The 23,987-nt window shown below is 46.0% G+C and overlaps 1 protein-coding gene across 3 annotated transcripts in view; it reads right to left on the reverse strand.

Moving 5' to 3' along the window:
* PAK5 (p21 (RAC1) activated kinase 5) overlaps positions 1–23,987 on the reverse strand; it is a 159,582-nt gene that overhangs the window by 10,314 nt on the left and 125,281 nt on the right. For all 3 annotated transcript variants that reach the window (XM_030268801.4, XM_072927415.1, XM_002199129.6), the window contains 2 exons: positions 7,144–7,941; positions 1,512–2,003 (listed from right to left, as the gene is read on the reverse strand). In XM_030268801.4, the coding sequence (XP_030124661.4) occupies positions 1,512–2,003; positions 7,144–7,941 (1,290 nt within the window). The remainder of the gene's footprint in view (positions 1–1,511; positions 2,004–7,143; positions 7,942–23,987) is intronic.

Genomic DNA, 23,987 nt, shown 5'->3' on the forward strand with positions numbered 1-23,987 from the left:
TGGGGGGACTTGCAGTCATTTGGCCACTCTGGGCCAGGGGCAGGTGTGGAGCATTGTCCTCAGAGTGCCAGGGACTGGTACCATGCCAGGCACCAGGTACTGGCTCTAGGGGTGTGTGGAGCAGGGCACTGCCTCGCCAGGACAAGGCCAGACCTGCCCCCATCCCCACACAAATGCACCCCAAACTGTCTGGAGACAACAGTCTCTCACTGCTGGTGCTCCTGGGGGGGACTCAAATCTCACACCTCAAAGGGACTGCACAGAACTGGCACCATGGTAAGGGCAGCCCAGCCAAGACAGTGTCCATGACCACAGGGTACTGAGGGGTGTCAGAATGGCAAGCACAAGAGAGAACAGCCAGGCAAGGCTTCATCACAGGCAGAGGGATTCCATCACTGCTAAGAGAGATTTTCAGATGACACAAGCGACTGGAGCGTGTCAGGGAAGCAGCTTGGTCCTGCACAGCATGTAGGACCTGCTTCAAGATGTTACTGTTCAAGAGATGCTCAGTTAGAGCCACTACAGCCCCCAGCAGAGGCAAAGCCAAGCCCAAATAACCAGCACAGTCATGCACTGTGTAAAGAAGAACTGGGTAAAGTTTGTTGGTTAATATTGTAATTAAAAAATGTGATGTTTTCAAAGGTTTTAAAGAAATCAATCTGTCATGAGCTGAGGGGAGACACACTTGTAGTGTGTAGGAAACAAAAGACAAAATGAAAAGGCTCATTCTCACAGGAGGTTTCCTGGGGATCCTGTAATGTTTTTGGTATTGATTGGGATATTTACAAATGATCTCAAAAAGGGAGCAGTGAACGCACCTCACCAGATGCTTTAAGGGAGTAATAAATTAAAAAAAGGATAAACTCTTCAAGTTGCAGAAGGTACTCTCAAGCCCCAAACAATCTGGGTGAAAAAATGGCAAATGAAAACCAGTGTTCTGAAATTTAAAATAACATACATGGGGAAAACAGTCTCCCATAAGGAGCTCTGAGGTTTGAACTGGCTGCAACCCCTCAGGAAAGGATGTGTGGGAATTAACACAGATAGTTCCATAGAAAAGGGACTCACAGCTCTTAGCTTAGTAACCATCAAGAAAACACAGAGAGTGTTGATGGTTAGGAGAGGAAGGAGGGAGGAAACAAAAAGCACGTGTATGCCAGAAATACAGCACACATACTCTGGAATAGTCTGATCCTTCTTGGAAGGATCAACATGCAAGGAGACAGACAGAAAAAGGCAGCAGGGCTATGTTTGAACATCTGACACACTGCATGGACCAGCTGATACATTTCTTAGCTGTTTCCTGGGACAGCACCATAGGTTTCAAGCCTGGAGAAGTAGCTCACTTGAAACTGGAGTGGCTATACATTATTTATACAAGCACAGATGTGTGTGGGACTCCTCACCTCATTTAGAAGGATATGAATTTGGCTCTTGACGGTGGCATTTGGCCCATGTCTCCTGTTGAACCTGCTGTCTAAAACCCTGAGGCACCACCCAAACCCCCATACCTCGTTGAAGAGCAGCTCCCTTCTCTGCTGTTTCCTGAGGTCCATCTTCTTCACAGCGACCTGCTTCCCCGAGTGCTTCTCGGTGGCGATGCACACGATGCCCGTGGAGCCCTCCCCGATCTTGATGAAGCTGTCCAGGTACTCCCGGGGGTCCCCGGGGCTGACCACGAGCTGCAGGGCAGCTCGGAACTGTTCGTGGGACACCCTGGAGGGCTGCTGGTCCGAGGAGGAGCCCCAGCTGGGGGGAGGATAAGCACTTGACGTGATGCTGGGAGAGCTGGGGTAGGAGGCGGTGGAAATATAGGGAGAGCCGGGCTGGAGGGGCGGCTGGTGATAGTGGGGTGCTTTGTGGTAGACCAGAGGGTACTGGTAGCTGCTGCTGGAGTAGCTGACTTTGCTCTGACTCTGAGGTAGCTTGACTGGGCCCCGGGGGTAGGTGTCCGAGCCAGAGAGTGGTGGACTGACGACCAGCTGTGCTCGGTCATAATCCATCTGCAACACAAACAGGGAGAGTGAGGCCAGAGAGCAGCACCTTTCTCCCTGCCCCACCCTCCATTTCCAGCCCCCTGGAGGTCCCAGCAGCGCTGGCACAGCATGCTGTCACATTGTACCCGCTCTGCTGAGCAGGGCACTGCTGCCCCAGTCTGGGCAGCGATTTTCACACCACGGAGGGCTGCAGTGCCCTCAGCACACCAGGCTAGGCAGGTCCAGGACATCTCCTGTGCATCCCAGGTCCGTTCTTCTGTCCAGGTACCTGTCTAGACATTCTACAATCTTTGCTGAATCACAGAATGGCCTGGGTTGGAAGGGACCTATGCTCAAAAAAGTGTATTTCCTCTGCATCTGCAGTGCCCTGCAGGCTCTCTGGACCATTTCCTCCAAGAATCCATCCCTGCCACATCCATAAAATCTGCCCTCTGGCAAATTCCAATTTGTGGCTTACTAGTACCTGGATTTCGCTTCTCAGCTCTTAGCCTTTTTTTATATTTTTCTCCAGCAATTCAGGGATAACTTAACCTCTTCCTGTGGCGGTGGTGGTACCCTAAAATCCCTGTCATCTCCTGTCTTGCGTGCTACCAGCTGTTGTTTGAGTGACTGCTTACGTGAGTTTGACGAGGAGCCTAATTCAATTCACCATTTCTTAAACCATTTTCTACAGCGACGCGCTACTTAACTGCAGTGTCACAAAACTGCTAATTTTCATCTGAAATCAGAGAAAATCACAAAGGAAATTATCCCAATGAGAAGCCTGGTTCATTTGTAGGTTCCTTTCTATTTTTTTGTATTTTCCAAGCTCCTCTAAGTTTCTTACATTGAAGGCTAACAAATACTTCACATTTACAAACATAATGGTCTGCTTGTTTCCATCCAAGCTAAAACTCTCCAAAAGATGTAGAACAACAAAACCCACCAAAAATTATATTTTTTTCCTCTGGAAAAGAACATCTTCACATTTACAATATGTGACTCCTGACAATGTGTGGAGCATCTCAGGGCAGGGGGGCGGTTTGACACAGGCTCATCATGTAGCACAATTACAAATAATTATGGCAAAGAGTTCATTTAATCAATCAATTTCAGTGGCAGTGCACAGGGATGGACAGAGCAGCAAACTCTACACGGCTCACGGTTGCTACTATTACTGCTGGCTGCCGGCCAGGAGTCCCTGATCCATGTTAGTTAAATGCACATTAATCTGAATTTGGCAGTGTAATCAAGGACCCAACTGAACTGTGAAATTGAATTCTGCGGTGGAACATCATTTGACCATTTTATGCTAAGACTGCAAAAAAAAAAAAAAAAAGGGAAAAAAAGAAAAAAAAAAACCTGCCGCAGCATCAATTTATCAGCACGGGCTCTGCACCGCGAGGAGGAGTTTGGAGCTGGAGTCGCCTCCAGTGCAATTTTCTGTCGGCGCTTTCCCAGCTCCCGCGTGAGCCGGGCGTGCCTGTCCTTTCATTCCACCACAGCTTTAGTGGGGAACAGGGAATGCCTCTCCAGAGGGGTTGCTCAGAGGCTTCCCTCGGAAAAGCTGGAGTCTGCTTCATGCAGGGCTGACAGCCACTGGGAGCACCCAGCAGGGCTGTACAGCCACCTCCCAGCACGCTGGGGGTGCTGAGGCAAAAATCCACATGGTTACAGCCATCATTTCCCTCACTCCATCAGGCAGGGGCAGCCAGCAAATAGAAGGGAGTCAGAGACATGAATTTCATGAAGGACATTACATCTGCCAAACTAATTAACGTAGAGAAGTGCTCAGATGGTTTGGTGGAGGGAGGGGAACTCAATCTAACCCTGTCCTATATATCTATGTATGTAGGGACAAATAATTTATTGCTTTGGCTGTAAAGACACAATTTTCTTTATAACCACTGAGATGGGGAAAACCTGGTCTAGAAATTCAAGCTGGATAAATCCACGCCAATGAATTATTTGAGGCTTCACCCATGTTTGATATTTCTGAGTATGCCCTAGGCTTAACACATTGGCAAAAGAATATTCTGCAGTAAAATTTTAGAATGAAAATTCAGGGGTTCAGTGTGCTTGCTAAGAGTTTTCGGAAGCTTTCTGAGGTTAGCATTGCTGCACAATGTAAACCCACTTTCTGAATCCCAAGAAATGCTACAAAAAGTCAGGAGCTATAAAGAGTAAATCAGCTGAAGCTCTCCTCCAAGGCAGTGTTCCACATCACAGCAAAGTCGAACATGCTTGACTCCACTAATAATTCTATTTCTGCTACTGAATGTAGTCACCTACTGAACGGAAATTCCTTAAATACTACCAAGGAAAGAAGAAATTCAAGATCAGGTCAAAGGAGCAGCCAAAGCTCTGACACGACATTCATCATGGCACAGTGGTAGCTCCCACATCTGCACAGTTGGCCAGGTGGAAGGTGCAGAAGGGATGGTCTGTAAATCACAGAGACCACAAAGGCAAAGGTCACTCTCTGGTGCTTCACTGGTGCAAAGCCCCAGAACTCCCTTTTCCACACACAGAGGTGGCAGGCAGCACTCATGCACAGCTGCTGGCACATGAATGGGAAGATAGGGGAAAAAGGAGGGGTAAAGGCAGTAAAGGCTTGGCCCTGCCTTTGCCAGGCTGGAAATGTCCCTGTGGTACAGAGGGACACGGAGGACCATGGTGAGAGACACCTCTGCTACGTTACAGCAATACAAGATAGCAAAGGGGGAGCAGATATCATGGGCCCTTGAAAGAGGGACAGGAGAGGGTCACAGAGAACTGCTTCTGGAAAACTACAGGGAAAGGAGCTTTGAAATATTAGGGCTTGGTGCCAGAAGTTAAGAGGGCTGCTTGCGATGTAGAGGAGGGTAAAAAACGCCATGCAGTACAGAGTGGCCAAAAATAAGCCAACAATGAATTCGATTTTGCGAGACAATATTGAGGTGGGACACCAACTCTGTGGGGTGAGGGTAACACAGCAGACTCTGCAACTCCATGCAGGTGTCCTAGAGTTAATCTGCAGGACAGGAGAGCAGGTGGATGACACAGGGGTGGCTTAGAGGGAGGCAAATCTGAACCTCTGGCTTCCTACACCTCCATGGTTCCACTGCACAGCAGTGGCCAAGCCCAGGGCAGGGCAAGTCTTCTGATGTAACAACTCTGAAACCACTGATGATGAAAGAGGGCAGACATTTGATTTGTCTGACATCTCTTACCTGCAAATATAACTGAAGTAAATCTGCTCTTCACATTTACAAGCCAAAATGAACATCCTTGTTAAAGGCACTTTGATGCCACATATTTATGCCTGCAGACATTTTCACTTACTTTTTCACCCCTTTTAATTATACTTTAAACCCAATCTCATTTGTAAAATATCTGATTTGAGATCTGACTCTAATTTAGTAAGCCCATTTGATGAACCACTATTTTACTAATGCCTCTTTGAAAAGAAGATTCTTCAGCAATCATACAAGACAAGAAACTCCTATTCACCTACAGGAGCTGTGGACAAGTTTGGGAATTGAACTGCTGCATTTAACAGTGAATCATCAAGTTTCAATACACCAAGGTTGTAGGAGTGTTTTTGATGCTCTGAGGAGAGGAACAGCCCACAATGAATCTTGCATAGAGGTATATTTTTTTTTAATAAAAGTTGTTACTGCATTTTAATGGGATATTTTCCAAAGTGCTGGAATCCCATAATAAACACCTCTGCCCTATTGACTGGTGTAAAACTGGCAGAAGCAGGTGCCACAAGGTCTCTGAATTACTGGATTTGTCCTCCTCTTTTCTAAACTCTGACAAAATGACTGCTTTCAATAAAGAAAATGGCAGCTAACCCATCCCAGATTTTCCTCCCAGCTTCCAGAATCCACACTGAATGTCTCACTGGTGCATAACTACCACACACCTCCCACCACAACCTGAGCTTTGAAAAGGTACCCAAAGAGACCTGGTGATTTTTCTACTCCCCCAGGATTTATCTTGAGCTTGAGCTCCAAAGCCTGGCTCTGTGCTTCAATGCAAAGAGGGACAAAAAATGCATCGTTCACCCTTTCCAATGGGGCACTGCACCACGGTAATGGCAAAGCAGTCAAAACCTAAAGAAGCATGACACAGGCACATCTCCAACCCAGAGACAGCATGGATCTGCAGAGACCTGGGACTGCAGCAGGACACAGCAAATGCACTGTTCAGGTATCATTAGAGAGAACAGATCTCACCATTGACAGTCACCCACCTCAGCATGTGAAAAGTCACTGCAACCCCAGACTTGGAAAAATGATCATTACAATGCCCGTTGCTAGGGGAACTCAGTGATGTTCAGAGCAAACTACATTGAAAAAACATCTCTTACACAACATTAGGTGCTTAAGAAGGTCATCATGGTTATGTGACTAGAGGTGTGAGAAAAGCACTCTTCTCTGAATTGAACAAGTGGCCACAACACTGTGGCAAGCAGGGCTGGACAGCTTGTGTAGGTAACACACCTCATGTGGCAGAGCAGGGACAGATTTGTGGAAAGGAGCTGCCTTTAGATAACATGGCTAAAATACTTTCTTGCACACCAACCCTTTTTTAAAACTACATCTAAAATGTCTTCTAAAAAGGGTGAGATCAGCTACTTTGACTTTATTTCAATGCTTAAAAACAACACAGAAGGGAGTAAGCCCCTCATGAGCAGTGAAGAGCTTGTAATATAAAGATGGCATAAATACAGTATAAATACTGAAGCACACAGGTTTCAGCCTTGCACAGTAACAATTCAAACACAGAATTCTGATACACAAACCAGACCAGCATCTCACCTCTGCCTGAGATCTGCTCAGGTGTACAAACTCCTGAAGCTACAAAAAACTGCCAAAGAACTTGCATTTATTGGGAAGTTCAAATAAAATCCCCAGAAGATGGGCACTCCAAACCTGCCTTTTAGTAAATATCTTAAACCCACTGGTCCCTGACATCCGTTTTCATACACCCAAGTAAAATGGGCGGGTTTCCACACCTGCCAAGGAGCAGTCACACAACTCTCGGGAATGTTACCAGCCACGTTTAGCATCGTGCGCCCAAGCATGGCCCCTTGCCCTTAATTTTTACTTTTGGCACTCCCCTTGTGGAGAGGCTGATCCCTGCCCTGGCAGCACTGTCCCCCGGCAGGTCAGGTTACCTTGGGTACGCCTGCTGCGGTCTCGGACAGGCGGGGGTAGGTGTAGGAGCTGTAGGAATGTCCTTGCTGGTGTGCTTTGAAGGCGCTTGCTCCGTAGGGCATGGCCGGCTCCTGCAGGCCGGAGCCTGACCTGGATCTCTGCCTCATGGCTGGCTGAGGGCTCGCAGGGTCCACGTAGGACGACTTTGGCCTCTTGTCATAGTCATCCTTGCTCAGGCCATGTCCCCAGTCACTGTCACCATATTCCAGCCTCTCCTTGGGGCACTCGCTCTGCACCGATGCTCGGGACGGGGCATAAGGAAAGGAATCCCTGTAGTCCAGGGAGGATCCGCTGGGGATCCGCTGGTACTCCAGCTTCAGGCCGCCGTATTCCAGTGCTTTGGGCTTGGTCTCCACATGTGCGTGGTAATCTGGGAGGAACCTGGACAGGTCTGACTGCAGGGGTGTCACTTCTGAGTAACAGATGTCCCGGGACGTCACCTTCATCATGTGCCCGTTCTGCTTGGCAGCGAAGCTGCCCTTGTAGTACCTGTCCAACTCATCCCCATAGAGAGCCTTGTCTCGGAATTTCTCCACGACAAAGTCTGCTGTGGTGTCTGACTCGCTGGAGTACTGGGAGTACGTGATGTAGCCATTTTCCTCCTGGTGTCTTGGCACGTGGTTTGCATTTCCTTGGTGGTGGGTGGGAGGGCTTTCCTTCCGCAGGGAATTGGATCGTGTCACTGAGATATTGTCAAACTCCTCCAGCAGGCCATTGATTGAAGTATCCTTTCGAGGCTTGTTTCCTCGAACAATGGTCTGGGAATAAAAAAATTGCTTTGATTAAATACTGGTTTTTATTTAGTATTTAACCAAAAAAACCACCAAAAAGGAAAGAAGTCTGTATTCACCCAGGACTACCTGAAGCAATGTCTTACATTCTTCATTCACATTATCTCATTGCTAAAAATAAAACCTCAATAAATAATTACAGTAGGACGTGAAGAAATGTTTAAATTCAGTGTAAATCACAAGCTGGGATTTGGCATGCAACCCCAAGAAACTCTCAAAAGGCCCAATTTCAGAAGTGAGTGTTCAGTAGCCAACAACAGAGACATCTAAACTCACTACTTATTTTTCATTTGTTTTTATTCAGTTGTCTGCATCTAGCCACACTGGTGGGCTGAGTCAGATTTACAGGGCATGGATAAGCTAAAAAGAATCATTCAGCGGTCACTTCCATGTGCTATTTTAACAAACTGCTGGAATGAAAAGTAGCATACAGTTAATCAGGCACTGAATTTTCTTGGTTTTTTCTTTTTTTACAAAACAGTATGTTCCTGAGTAGCAGAATCCCACGGAAGATTGCCTCTTAGTTAACTTAGTGCAAATGACACGTGGGAAAGAAGGAAAAACACTGAACTCTATCTCCTTGTAACACAGAGCATCCAGCAAGCCATGGTGCACAACCATGGCTCTGGGATACCCATCATTGCTTGACATCAGGGATGCCAAGTGCTGGCCTCGTTGGTGTGTCTCCTATTGCAAAGCCTTCCATAGATCCCCCTACACATCCCCACCCCTTTATGTCCAAAATACTGCTGCTCCTGGTAGGATGGGAGGCGAGAACTGTGGTTACAGTTCTTCTTCAGGAAAGATTTTATTTTTTTAGCCAGTACCACCTGAAGGCTGTAACATGTGGCTGCATCCATTTCTCACCTGGGGACTGCCATTGAGCACCACCTCACGTTTACAAACACCTGACAAGAATAAGATGTACAGATTGGTGGCCAGGGCCATAAATCAGCCAGGCTCTACTGAAAACACATTTGCTTTGCTGATTTACTTTGGCTAAATATCTCTGGCTGCATCTTACTTAACTCACTGAGCTTTTCAACAAAGTCATTGTGGTCACCCAAAGGAGAATTCCCTCTCTGGAAGTGTTGCACACTGACTGTGGTGTATCAGGAACCAAGCAGGCATGGCTGAATGTGAAATACTGGACACCAAGCACAGCATATCAGATCCAGCCTCGTCACTTGCTCTGCTCTCGTTCCTTTGTTCCAAGCACAGTGCGACTGCTCAACTCCTGCTTGAAAGCACTCCGGGGTTCAAACTTTGTCAAAAAAACCCATTCAATCACTAGTAAGATGACAAAATTAACAGGAATGTACTTCTCTGTCTCCCAGCAAAAGGCAGCTGAGAAAAGGCAGGCAAAAAGCAAAGCAGTCCTGACCTCACGCTGCTTCCTGGTCTGATTTATGTCCGTAATTACTTGCCTAGTTTGCTATTTTGAAGCCAGTGGTACTGAAACAATAGGACAGCAAAAATAAGAGACAGAAAATAGATCACTCCTTTCACCTCCAAAGCTATTCAGCAAGATGAGAGGGATTGGTTTAATTCTGATACAGCCTCTTAGGCAGGATGACTGCACGATCATTCATATTTAATTATCACATAATAAACCAGCAACATTCGACAATGAAATGCTTATAATTGAAAACAAGATTGAAATACCCGACTGCCACCCCTGTGCAAACGCCTGCCGAGAAGGAAAATGCACATTTAACACCCTCGACGGGGCTGGCCTGCACAAAGGAGAGGTTTCCTGGGTGTGCCCAGGGGAGCCGCAGGGAGCCGCTGGAGCAGAGTGGCCTCTCGCATTAGAGAGAAGAGGAGCTGCCCCTCTGCTCCGCCAGGCACGCTCTGTCTGGATTTTCAGACACCCTCAGAAGGAAGATTTAGAAGAATGCAGCTGAATGTTTATATGTTAGAGAATTCACTGGTGACAATTCCCTGCAGTTTGGGGATTTTCTGCAGACAGGTGCATGCGTGGGAGTAACCTTTTTGATTATGAGGATTTAAAAATAGTACTAATAGTAAAATGATCTTATAGGAGATTCTGGTTTGAAAAGAAAAAAAGCATTTGCCACCGAAGCCTCAGCCTGGTGAAGCTGTCTTGGATAGCTCTGGGACCTCAGTGCTGTCTCATCTGACTGATGAAGTTAAGGGGATTAAGAACTAAACCCCATTTCTTTTATCCCAGCATTTTAAGGATGATCACTGGCAAACAGTGACTTGCAGTGTGATGGCTGCAATTCCTATTGGCTTCAGAATATTTTCCATGAGAAAATGAAAATGCCCAGCACAAAGGGAAGACAACATATGTTGTACCATGTTGACTTGTCCTGAATTGATTTACTAGAGAGAAAATGTGTGCTGGGGCTCACCAGCACCCACAGCTTTCCTTGGAAGCACAGGATTTGCAGAAAGAAGCCTGAGACTGGGAGCTGCCATAAGCATGGCCCAAATACCCAAACCTGAAAGCCTAATGTTAGTGCCAGGCCCACAAGGAGTAGCCAGGCTCCAAGGAATGACTTCAGGGAAAAAGCTGGACTGATGATGTGGGGTCTTGGTTTGGGATTGTGGACTCTGGGCACTGCGTCAGTGAGCAGAGGGAAAACCTCATTCCTCAAAGACAGGAATCACAAATGATGGGAAATCTGAGCTCTAATTTAAAAAGCAAAACAAAAACCTTGAAAGAAAATGTAACAGGAAAGGGCTATCATGGAAAGAGATATAATAGTAATTAGTGTCATAGGAACTAGACTAGTTTTTCTAATTTTAATGGCTTTATAAACTAAAAAAAAATGTGAGGAAGAAGAGGAGGGGATTTTGTCTCTATATTCTAGACATATTAACAGAGATTGTTTTCTGAATGTTTTTAACCCACTTACCGGTCTTTGCATTTTTAAACGTAACGGAATTTTCAGGGCTGCTGCAGGCAAAGCAGATAAAAGCAAAGTATCCTTTGCCAAGCTTGATGGGCAAAGATTTCTGAGGCCTTTGTTCTGCCTGCTGAGATCCTGTAATGGAAGTGTGCACAGAACCTTGTCCTGGCTGGAAAAGCAGGACTGAGCCCCTCTGCTCCCCCAGGGCTCCACACCTGTGCTCTTTATTAAAGCTGCACTGTGCAGCTCAGGAGGGATCGATGCTCCCGCAGATGGAGGAGTGCTGGGAATTCCGCGCTGCCATTCCCCTTGTGATAGATGTAACGCCACGGTTGATTCTCACAATTAAATGCAAATATCCTGTGTATATGTTAAGAAAAGTTCTATAGATTTATAGCTATGTTTTAGCCCCCTTGCATTGCTATCAGGCGTGGCCTGGGTTTGGGACTTTTGGGAGGGTTGGCTCGTTTCTGAGACAACAGCTGACCTCCAATCAAGATTTAAGGAAGTGATCTCCACCACTAGACAGCGAAGAAGGAGTCGATGGACAGAACTCTGGGAGGGGCCAAAGGCAAAACCTCCATTGTGTGGATCAGCACGTGGTGGGAAAATCCTCTGCTCCCGGTGGCATAATCTTTTCTCTATTCAGTCTTCTGTTGTATTTTTGATAAGGTTCAATAAACATTTCTAAATTTTTGTAAGTGAGTAGCATCTCTCACACCCTGGCACATGGCAGCAGTGGGGTGCAGTGCCCGTGACTTGGGGCTGGGCTCAGCTCCCGTGGCTCCCCGGGCAGGCCTGGTGACAGCAGCCATCCTTCATGGCGCCTCTGCAGCGCCTGTCCTGCCGCGATAAGCTGTAATGGATCTGCCTGCCAGAGACGCTGTCTTGCCTGGTTTCCAGCAGGAGATGAGAAACAGCTCCTGCGCTCAAACACTGTATTAACCTTGACAATAATGAAGTGGGTAATTAACTGTTGTGCCCTAATGCGACCTTGCATTTATTGTCTTTAGAGCTACTATACTTTACACACTCGTCAAGAATATATCATCCTTTGTCCTCCTGGAGCTGAGTTTTCAGGTGTCAATGAGGATTCTAAATCTCTGTGATGTGCAGGGTGAAAAAAAAAGGAATTTTATGGTAAGGTCGCCCTTATAAACAGCCAATCTAAACTCTGATTTTGCCTCTAGCCAGCTTCTCCCCTCATCTGTATTACACATAAACTAAAAGCACAGCCTATGCTGAAAATAAATTTTTTTTGTTCTTAAGAAAAGGTGCATAAAGCACAGATGGTCAGAATAATCTAATTCCAAGTGATGGATGTATTGATAATTTATTTTCTTGTTGCAAGACATTTCAAAGTATTTGAAGCTGTGTTCATGACACCACATTTTACTCCCAGTGTAAACAAATATGAATGGCACTTGGAGAGAAAAACTGATCCTTGTCATCACTGCAGAAGGAAAACTCCAGCTTTCCCTGTCAGTAACACAGTGTTAGAGCTGCAGCCAGAGATGTCAGGGGTCTGCATCTGATCTACTCTTACCAGAAGAAAAAGTATTTAGGGAAGAATTTACTGTGCAGGTGACCACACAATGGAACACATTGCCCAGAGAGGTTGTGGACTCTCCCTTCTTGGAGACACTCAAGAACCGCCTGGACACAACCCTGTGCCGTGCGCTCTGGGATCATGCTGCTGGAGCAGAGAGGTGGCACCAGACGACCCACTGTGGTCCCTTCCAACCCAAGCCACTCTGTGACCCCAAAATAGATGGGGTCTCTTAAAACTCCTGGAAAGAGGTGAAAGCATGAAGCAATCCCCTACTGTTTACAGTAGTCCAGGGCCAACATGAGGTGGATCCTTTCCCTTGTGTGGAGGCTGGATTTTAAGGCTGAGGTGCCATCCCGAGAGCTGCCACCAGGACCGGGCTCAGAGGGGAAGATGGGAGGTGAGAGATAAAGACCTGCCCACATCTCCAATGGCTGACTGAACATGGAGAAGTAAATGTGCTGCCAGGAAAAGGGATGGCAGCTGAAGGCCCAGTGCTCGGGGAGCTCAGCCAGGAGCTGGGACTGCTGCTCTCAGGTAAGGGGTTCCACTGGGCACTTCAGGCTTTTCTCTGTGGAATATTCACTTGACAAATTCAAACCTCTGAGCTGCTTTTCCAAATGACAGTGTCAGAATTATCCTCCCAATCCTTTCACATCCCAGTGAATTCTTAATTACACCCGAATGGGCAAGCTGCATGAGAAGAAGTGAAAAAGATTTCTATACCTCCATCCCCTCTTTCCTATAAGTGGAAAGTTTAAGGCATTTGTGCCACAGAGATTAGTCTGGAAAGAAGCCTTTTGGACAGGAACGCATCAGATACATTGTGAAAAATGATGCTGGATGGGATAGGAGGTAATTCATCACTCTGCACCCTCCAGTAGTGTCCTGTGGGAGCTGCTCCAGTTTTATCTACAGCCTGTCTACAAAAACAGCTATTACTCGGAGTTAGTCACAAGGAATACACAACAGACAGGAAAGTATGACAGAACATCCCTTCCTGAAGCCTGTAATTTAGAGCCTGCTTTACACCTGGAAGCCTTGGAGTTTTTATCATTTCTGTTATGAATTCCTTCCCGAAGCTATAAATTCTCATCCTCCCCACAAAAACAGTATTAAAAAACAGTAACCATTTTGGTATCCCACAGCTCCCTCCTTGGGGAAGGCACTCTGCAGATTGCAGTGGTGTTGGGTGACTCAGCTAGGCCAGGATTTTGGGTCTCTGCTCCCTGGACCAAACATGCCTTTTACACCACAGGGTCACCTGCCCCTTGCCATGAAGTATCTCAACATGTGAGCCAAGACCCCACCTCATGAATTGCTCTAATTCCTTTCTAGGAGATCCATAAATCCCTGCTTGGGACAGCTCTCAAACGGGACCTTTCCCCTGCCCAGGAGAAATCAGAGAAATGCAAACCCCCAAGTAAAACTCAGCCCAATCAGCCTTCGGAGGGCAGCAGCACCCAGACACGAGCCCATGGGTGCAGCAGCATGTGCCACGTCTGGGATGGGCTGACTCCAAATCCCAGGATCAAAGCAAAGGTATAGCTTGAGAGCAGTCTAATGTGCTTAACAAACTAGTGCCAGCTGTTTAAAATTCTTCAAAAGCAAAATAATGGTAAACTATAAGAAAGGGCTCACCAAAACGGCACCGTGTAATTTCCCACACTGCACAGCAGTTTTAAAAGTTGGTTTCCATAACAACAAGAGCAACATTTCATTATAATCACATTCACTGGTAATTTTTTTGACATCTTAAAATACAGCAACTTTAACACAACATTTAGTTTTAAAATACCACTGAAATATCTGCATTCTAGTAACTTTCCCTTATTTTTTTAAATACACAAAAATGCTTATTATACGTAATTTGAAATGCTATTAAAGAATTTTAAAAGTTTAATTATTCTGGGCCTACTTGAAACATATCTGATCTGTGCAATTTTATATGTCATATACACACACAATTCTCTCAGACAAACAACAAATGAGTGAAATGTGACTTGAAACTTTTTATTTGAAAGAGAAAGTGTCTGTATTACTGATTCAGTAAAACAGAAAGTGTCTCTAATACTGAACAGTATTACTGATGGATTCAACAGCTTCAGGAAGAGGAGTGGAAAAATTTCAAGCCAAACAATTTCTGTTTTATAGGACTTAGGACCCTTCAAAATTTTATTTTATCCAGTGATGGAAAGGAAAAGAAAAATGTCCCACAAAGTTAAATAACTCAAAAACATTAGTCACAGAAATTTTAACTGTCCTCTTTGTATTGCTGCATTTTCTTAAGGCTGGTGGCAATGGTTTCAGCACAGCAGTGCACAAAGCAGACCCACTAAAAAAAAAAACAAACTGTAGAAAACCACACCAAAGATTGCAATATTTTGCCCAAATTCTGGAAAAAATTTGTTCATCAATGTAAAATTTTCCTGTTTTGTTAAATCAACATTTTCTGGCAGGGAAAGACAAAGATCAGTGTAATCTGGGAAGCCTCGATCAGCAGGACCAGGCACCTTGCTCTCCACCTTTCAAAGCCATGTCAGCCGCTAATGCCTCTGTAGCAGTGTCTTTTCCCCAAGGAATTTGCAAAGCAAATTCAGTAAGGTTCACTGAGGTACAGATGTGCTCAGCAACTGCTGATGTGGTTTCTGCACCACACAGGATCCCACGGCAGTCATGGGAGAAATCATGCAGAATGAGCACCCCAGAACTTCCAACAGGGCTGACTCTGGAGCCAGCTAAAAAACAAAGCAGAGTTGGGGACATTCAGGTAAGATGACAGAAATCCCTCTCTCCGAGAAACACAACTTTTAGTTTTGTAATACCAAGACAGGAGCAGACACATCCCAGGTCCAGGACCAAGGGTGTGCTGCAAGCAGGGTGGAAATAAAAATACCAGCACCGTGGGCTGTTAATAAAAAGCACTGAAGCTCCAGATCTCACTGGTACCTCTGAGATCTGGCCTTGGGAGCTGGTTTGTGCCTGCACTACTGATTAACTTTGGGAGAGACGTGGGAATGGTGCCTTCTGCCCTACAGCTCCTCATCCTCAGCCACAAGGCAGGCCACAGGAGATGAAGCAAGGGCTGGTGGCAATCCTGATGCCTCCTTCAGTCTTGGCATCATCCCTTTCACAGGAAAACACATCACAAAAATGCATCTCAAACCAGGTATGAACTGACTCTGCTGCCCATCTGAACTTGGTACAAGCACTCCTCAGGGAAAGTGCAGGGAGCTGGGATAGCAAGAGGAGCCTACAGGGACCTGGGGCTGTCCCAAATGGATGCAGAGTTCTCTGCAGCTACATCACAATCATCACCAACCTTAATGTGCATTATCTCTAATATCTGCAGTCTAGACTATTATTTTTCCAGGTTTTTATGTGGGGGTGGAAAAAAAAACCCCACTCTTCTCAACAAAGGCATTAGAAATTGCAAGAATTTAACAACACTTCCCCACCAGCTTCCCAAATACTTCAACTTTGAGAACCTACTGCTACACTCCAGAGGAGCTATGGGTGTCCCCATGGTAGTGACACTGAGACACCACACCCAGTGCCACTGTTTTTAGGGCACAGAGTCAGTGTCCTACATGTACCCATGATTGGCGCTGGGATCTGGTGGGGCACAGCACTGTGTCAGTCCTCCCAGGGCTGACAGGCATTTAAAAGGAGCCTTCCTACAACCAAGCCACATGCCACAATCACAGATTTCACTGAAAGTACCACAGAAGGGCTGGGGTGGGATTTCCACAGGCAGAGGAGCCCTGCTATAGGGTGGGTGGTGTCAAACCCCACCCTCCCAGTCCCACTCACCCCTACATTTGCCATAATGGTACAGGGCACTCACAAAGGGAATGCAGTCTGCTCTCCAGCAGCAGCCCCAGTTAAAAAGCTGAGGAGAGGGACAGACTGTAATTCACAAAGTCACACTCAGCATAAACCCTCTTTGTAGCTGAGATGAAATTTCCCTGGATGAGGCTCCCCTCATGGCCTTAACATGCCCATTAACAAATGCAAGGTTGATGGAGCATTAACCCAATTAATGATCCTGGTGCTTTTTTTCCTCAGTGAAAGATTTTTCTGGCTGCAGTTTGATTGAGCTTTCTGAAATATTTAAGTAAATTCCAGTGTGATAAAATTTTATGCTCAGGAAGTAATTGCCTTCATCTGACAGCTCTGACAGAGGGGCACTTGCTCAGGAGGGCAGAGGCCCTTGGGTCACTCCACTGTGGTCGGGGTAATCTCCTGCTTTTAATTAAAATGACGACTTTGACACTGTTAATTTAGAAGAAACACTTCTGTATTGCCACAGCAAAGGAAGCTTCATATACAGCAGGTGCTTGAAGACAAAGTCAACATTTCTGTTTCCAAGTGCGTGGGGCCAGCTCGAGGAGCTCCTGGTGCTCTGCAAGCTATGGCAGAGGGCTGTCAATGACCTTCGCACTCCATAAAGCATCAGGCAGAGGCAGAGAGAGGAAGAAGATACTGGTGAGTGCTGAGGCCTCAGTCCCCAACACTGCAGATGGATGGGGCTCGTTGGCCTGAGCTCTGCTCAGGGTTGGGACAGTCCCTGCAATCTCAGCCCTATGAATTTGGGATTAGCACCCTGAGGAAGGGCAGGGTGATGTGTGCAGAGCACTGGTGGCAGGGAAGGCACTATCAAGGTACAGCAGGAGAAATCATCCTGTACTGGCAATGTGCGAAAAAATGCCTCAGTCTCATGGCCTCAAAACAGCCAGAAAGTTTAAAGGTTGTTCCTAACACACTAAAATTGTGCATTCCTGGCCACACGACATGGAAGGAGCACTTTTTAATCTGACTGATGTCTCTGACTGCTTTGGACTCCTTCATCCTCTCCTGAAAGCTCACTCCTTGATTTCAGGGAATCCAGGAATTTGTATTGGCAAAATAAAAACAAAAAGTAATTTCATCTGCATTATAAATTGCAGTATTCTTTCTTCCAAGAAAATATATTACTTTTTCTTTTCAAGGACATTATCAAATGGGAAATGCAGCCACAGGAATGTCCTAAGGAAGCAGGACTGACTGCCACTGAGTCGTTTTCATCTGCAAACATGGACATGAAGCAAAAAGTGTTCCTGTGCAGAAATCTAATGCTTAGGTCAAATTTACAAGGCAGGTGAGATGAAAGACACGAGAAGCTTCCTCAGCTGACATTTTAATTATTCCCTCTTGTAACAGAGAAGTGCAAATCAAACACCTTCTTGATGGGAACAAAGTGAGGCAGGAGATTTCAGAGGATGCTCTGCAGCAGAGGTGAAGCAATCCCAGCACGACAATCTCTGGTGTACAAGAATCTGCTCAAACATTTCTAGGCTAATCTTGATCTGATTCCATTTGCTGGACACCGTCGCCACCAAGTGCCCTCTGTGCTGGCAGCGGGTTGGTTCTGACACACTCAGTGAATGAATCTGCCTGACACAGAGCAGCTCCTCCCTGCTCCAGCCCCGCAGGCAGCACGGCAAGGCTGGGAGAAGGGGAAGGGCTGCTGGTCAGGGAGAAACGGGGCTGTTTCCCCTGGCCTGGGCTGTGTGCTGGGAGTCACACCTCCCCTCCTGCTACAGACCATTTTCCCAGGGTGGTTCATTAAAACCACTGTGTTTAAACCAGATTTCTACACCTATCTATCCCATGCTCCTGGGAAGTGCTGCTTCACAGGGGAGCACAAGCCTTAGCAATAAGGGTCTTCATGTGCACTATGCTCTGTGCAATCATTAACTGCAAACTAGGACACAGATACCAATTACTGTTCTGCTCAGACTACAAAACTGTAAAATTCAGTAAAATTCGCAATCTTATGCTATCCTTTTAGCTGTGTGATCCTGATAGCTAACTACTAATGCCTGTTGGATCTCAGCAATTAAAAAGCAGAAATGCTCATCCTAAATACTTCTCTTTCATTCACTTTTCTCTCTCCAAAGATCTGTATCTGAAATGCCCTTTTTTTCCTGGCGCACACCGTTCATCCCACAGACAACAGAAAAGGCATTTAAAAGTCTCTGCAGGTAAGTCAGTGTTCCCTGGTAATACATAGCACTTGTCTGGTGTAATTGGATCCTGCATGAAGAGGAAGACAAGAAAGAAAGCTCAGCAAAGCACTTTCAAATTCCTAGAGAGCCACCAAAGCCCAGATCTAATCATGTCAGAGCAGGAGACAGAAAAAAGCACATTTACACCTGGAGCTTTGGCTCGACAGGTAAGTGAGCTGCTTGGCAACATTTTTTTCCCCTCTGATTCTATTGAACTAAACTCTGCTGGAACTGAATAAATGTGGCTGTTTGGTTATAATTATAGAATCACAGAATGGTTTGGATTGGGAGGGACAATAAAGATTTCTATAATATGGAACATGGTTCAATGGGACTGTCATTGGTTTCTGTTCTGGACTACAAGGGCTCAAACCAAGTTCCTTAGCAGACCTAGGGACAAGTCTGTCACTGAGATTGCAGAATGCGTAGTGACTCAACTGCACGGATGAATGAAAGGGAAGGAGCAAGCACCACCCTGTGCTGATGTACACTGCAGATTCTGCAGGACACATTTTCTGTGGAAATCCCCTCCAGAGACCTTTACTACGTGGGCTGAAGCATGTGCCCTGAGCAAAGCCATCAGGATGCCCCAGCAGGTTCCTCATTACCTCTCAGGACACTGACATACACGGATAGGAATGCAGGGATTGCCTGCTGCCACCTAGTGCTTCCCACCACCGACCAGGAGCAGAGAATGTTCTAACTGAGCTTTCAGCCCGAGGCACTCCAGCAGCACCCCTGGAGGCTCGGCCAGCCCGTGCAAACGAGGCATCTCCCAGCACATGCCGCTCCCGTTTGGCTTTCTCAGCCGAGCCAAGGAGGAGCCTGCCGGGCTGTGTGACTGATCCTGGTAAAACACACCCTGCCCTTCCAAACATTTATGGGGAAAGCATTCACTGCTCACACCTCACTGCTTATTTTCTACGCTTCGCTCTGGGGAACCATGGCCGTGCAACAGGTTCCAGGAGGCAAAAAAAGCAAAAGCATCACCTCCAAAGCATCACCTCCACCTGCCTGGTCCTTCCCAGGCCCGAGCTCTGCTCCTGGCCCCAGGGAGAGTATGGTCACTACAGAGAAGGCTTTGGTGTAAAAAGCTGGGCTGAAGAAATGAGAAGGAGCTACGAACAACAGCCACATGAAGCAGTGATGGAGCCCTCCACCTCCAGGCAGCAGGCTGGGAGTGTGGCTCATTTTCCAGGACAGGCAAGCCAGCCAGAGGAATTACTGGAACAGTGTCCTATAGATTTGTCTTCAGGGACCAACTTCCATGTTAAAAAAAGAACCTGATTATGAGTGTCCTTGGTCAGGATCTAATTCCTGGCTTGTTTTAGGTTATAAAGTGCTACCTGGAGAGTATTCCCAGTCTTGTACACCCAGAGGAGACCAGATTCAATTTCTGAAATGCTGGCACAAGAGTCTGGCCCTTTAATGTGTAGACGTAGGTTAATGTGGGTTTCGAGCTCTAAAGGCTGCTCTGCTTCAGCAGCTGTAGACTGTGAACTCCAAGTTTACTTTCAGTTTTCAGTGTACTGCAAAGTTCTGCTCACCCATGTAAGCTCTCAATAACAGGACTAAAGCTTACCCTTGCAAGTTCCTCCAACACTAATATTACATAAAACGTCAGTGCTGATGCATTTAAAACATTCTTTACTAATCATATTGGAGGCAACTCCTTTGTCATCTAAGTGGAGCAATTCAAACCAATGCCAACTGTTGTACGGGCAAAGCTTGCTAGATAAAGGATTTCTGAAGAACTTCCTTAGGGCTCCTCACTGCAGACAGCAAACTCCAACACTCCCTTGGGGAGAGACTATGCAGGTGGAGGTGTGAGCCTGCCTGCAGGAGAGTATGGCAGCACAGGTTCTTTTGGGGATGTCAGGGACCTTTCCAATGAGGGACATGATCAAAAGGCAACCACATGCCACCCCTCCAAGGCAGAGGGGCAGAATGATGGACTAAAGGCTTTAGAGCAGGGTGCAGCTTGTCTTCAGAGTCCAAAGGGGAGCAAAGTGGAGTCCTGCATCCTGGCATTGCTCCTGCTTCGTTTCAGCACATTTAAAGGGCAGTAATAAGAGAGAATGTAAAAAACTTTTTTTTTTTTTTTTTTTTTTTTTTTGCCACTTACAGTATTTAATCTGTGTTCTAGGAGGGGTTTTTTTTACTGACAGCCTCAGTGTTTCTCTAGGATGGCCAGGTCCTGGTGTTGGTGTCCACAGTCCAGCTGCAGACAAATGTACCTGGCTGAATCTGAGGGGCTATCATGAAGGACCAATATCTTGCCCAAAAAAGTATGTGTGTAATTCACTTTCTGGCACATTAGTTGAACTGAAGAACAAAGGAATATCTTGTATTTTGAGTCAGTCTGAAATGATAATGATGCTGGTTTTGACTCTCCAAATGAGGCTCTAGAAAAACAGGCTGGATTAAATGTTTCAGCAGCACAGAAGACAACTGTGTGAAAATGAAAGAGCTACTGATCAAGAACTCTGCTGTTCAGAAAGCCAGAAATTCAAAACTATAAAGAAGAAGTCAGAAACTGAAAATTTAAAGAATAACTGAGAATGTATCAGTTAAAGCATCATGGGTAGCGGTGTTCCCTTTGAAATGGAATGGAATGGAATGGAAGGGAATAGGATAGACTGTTTCAGCTGGAAGGGAGCTACAACAATCATTCAGTCCAACCACCTGACCCAATTTAAAGCTTGATATTGAGGGCATTCTCCAGATGACTTTTAAACAGTGACTCTATTGTAAAAATCAACTTCACAGGCAGAAAAAGTGTTATTCTAAAGGACTTAGATAAAACAAAATTTTCTGAAATCAGACAATCAGAAATAAATCCAAAAGTTTCCTATGTATGCAGAACATATGAGAACATACTAATGATAATGATAAAATTAAAAAAACTTCTGAGCTGTGTACTTGCACTGATTCATACTGTGGCTCATTTCTATTTGTGAATAAAATCCTGCAAGATTAAATTCCAGTGATTAAATTCCTGCAAGATTACACAAAATTGTCAACTTGGCTCTTCTCATACCAAGTCAGACATGGACACTAGATGGCATATTTGTATTATATCTGTAGAGGGGAACAGAGATAACTGAAGTAGCATTGTCACTCACAGACACAGTAAAACAAATGGCACTCAAGGGTGAAGCATGATCCTTTCAGTAGAAAAACTTTCACTTAAATGTGTGGCAGCATTTTCTTCCAAGAGCATACAGTAGCACACGCATTCCTATTCAGTGATCAAAATAAATTGGAAGTGGGGCTGTCTTACAGGCCAACTGCAAATCTGACAATAATCACTTGCAGATAAAGATAATCACAGAAGAGCTGTGGCTGCAAGGGACTCGTGCCTCCAGAGCTAGGTTAACGTGGAAATCTGATCAGGCTAAAGGGTGTCGGCCATCACATTTTGCCCTCTCCTTTCCAAAGGCTGAGATCCCACAGTCCCCCCTGGGTGCTGTCCTGCTGCTCAACCATGCTTGGTGGCAAAACATTTTCCTTGCACCCAGGATGTGCTGTGCTGCAAGCTGCTGGCTCCTGCCCTGCTTGGAGACAGCCCCTCACCCTGTCCCAGCTGAGCCAGCACCAGACCAAACGTGCCACTGCAGAACCTGGAATTAACAACCAAGTGGGACTTTCCAAGATGTGGTTACAAGGAAGGCCCAGGAGATGTCAGCAGCCTTCCAGGTCCTGTCTTGGCAGGAGCTGTCAAGCAGAAATAAAAATTTGGGAGGGTGAGGAAGAGAGGTCAGGACAAGGCTACTTTGCCCATCTGCTCCCATGCCTCTGAACAGCTCTATATTTCTAAATCCCCCTTTTCCTGGTCAGGCATTTTCCCTGTGCAATTCCACATGGGGAGGAGAGGCATGGGGGGGGGTTTCTAATGAAATCTGGATATTTCTGACTGCTCAAGCCCACACAAGGACCCTTAATCATCTCCTCTTTGAGGTATTTGACCACTCACCATCGCTGTGCACAGTATCCCCTCCATCTAAGCAAGGACAAGTAAGTGTAGGAAAAAAAATGTCACCTTAATTAGGGCTTGAATGTCATTGTTGGGAAAATTTTAAGAGGCCAAACAGGATGGGGAAGAGAAATACTTGCATTTTTTCCTTCTGTCTTCATGCAGAGTAAACAAAAGCTTTGATTTTTATGTCAGAGGTATTAAAAGGGCCACAACCAATTACTCATTTTCTGATTTTTTTTTCTCTTTGTAGGAGAGAGGCTGAAATGCATCTGCAGAAACTTTGAAAAGTTTTAAAAATAAAAGCTTACTCTGCAGAATTGGGGTCAAGGATTGAGACAAAAGTGAGAAAAGCTAAAATTTTAAGACAAACCATATAGATCAGACCTCAAAGATATGAGGATGGAAGACTGGGAGAGAAGCTGGCAACCCTGTGGTCTGTCCCCTACAGAAATTCTCTGCTCAGCAAAACCCACATGTGGCGGGAAACAGGTAAATGAACTGCCACGGATTCATGGCACACCCCACGTGCATCTGAGATTAATGTGCACCCCAGCTCAGACATGGGGCCTCCAGGGGCACTTTGGTGAAGGGATGGAAAGGACAGTGTTTCCTCTACCCTGGAGGCAGCCCAGCCCCCAGGCACTGAGGAGGCTCATGCCATTTTCCTGACAGTACAGCACTGATGTCAAGCTGAGGATCTTGCTCTGCCTTGGCTGACACTGACCCCTCTGTGTCACCCCTCAGTGCTAACGCTCATTTCACAGCATGGCACACACCACGGGGAGTGAGAGCCCTCACCCCCTCATACCTGTGCTTCAAGGGAAGGAAATGGGGCAGAAAATACAGGAAAAGTGAAATTTCTCCACATGAGCCCAGCTGGATTTACTGCAGAGGAAGGGAGAAGGTCGTGAGGAGACCCCAGCAGGTAGGATTCAGTTTTCTTGAAGTTTCTACATATTTAGCCATCCAAACACTGACAGCTGCCTCCTTCCTTTCTCAAGGACAAACTCAGCACTGTCACTCTCAAGTTGGGAATCTTGATCTTGCTGAAGGTGTGGATGGATGAAACTACCCAAGGCACCAACAAAACCATCACAATGGAGACTTGACACATGAAGCAGCACAGAGAACTAAAGAATAATCCCATTATGGTATTTTTTCAGGAACAAATGGCATTTTTCCCTCCAGTAACTTGACGGAAGTGAGGATGCTCAGCTGGTCCCTGCACTAGAAAACATGGGAAAGGATTTTAACAAGTCTTCAGTGCCACCCTGCTCTCACTGACAGCAGCAGGCACTGAAGAATGTGAATGGAGCATCTTTACAAAAGCCAATGATGAGCTCTTTTGGCAAAAATCCCCAGAATAAAGGTTCTGATGTATGTTTTCCTGGTATTTTGAATGGAGTGGAGATGCATTTGCTTAGATATCGATTCTGGAGTTTCCAAAAATCAAAGGGTGGTAACAATCTGGAGCTTCTGTGTAGCATAAAGGCAAAGATAAGCCAAGCATACTGTGTGCTGAGAACAAACAGCAAACCATGAGCCCCATGTACACA

The sequence above is a fragment of the Taeniopygia guttata genome, chromosome 3, assembly GCF_048771995.1.
Source record: "Taeniopygia guttata chromosome 3, bTaeGut7.mat, whole genome shotgun sequence".
Lineage (NCBI taxonomy): Eukaryota > Metazoa > Chordata > Aves > Passeriformes > Estrildidae > Taeniopygia > Taeniopygia guttata.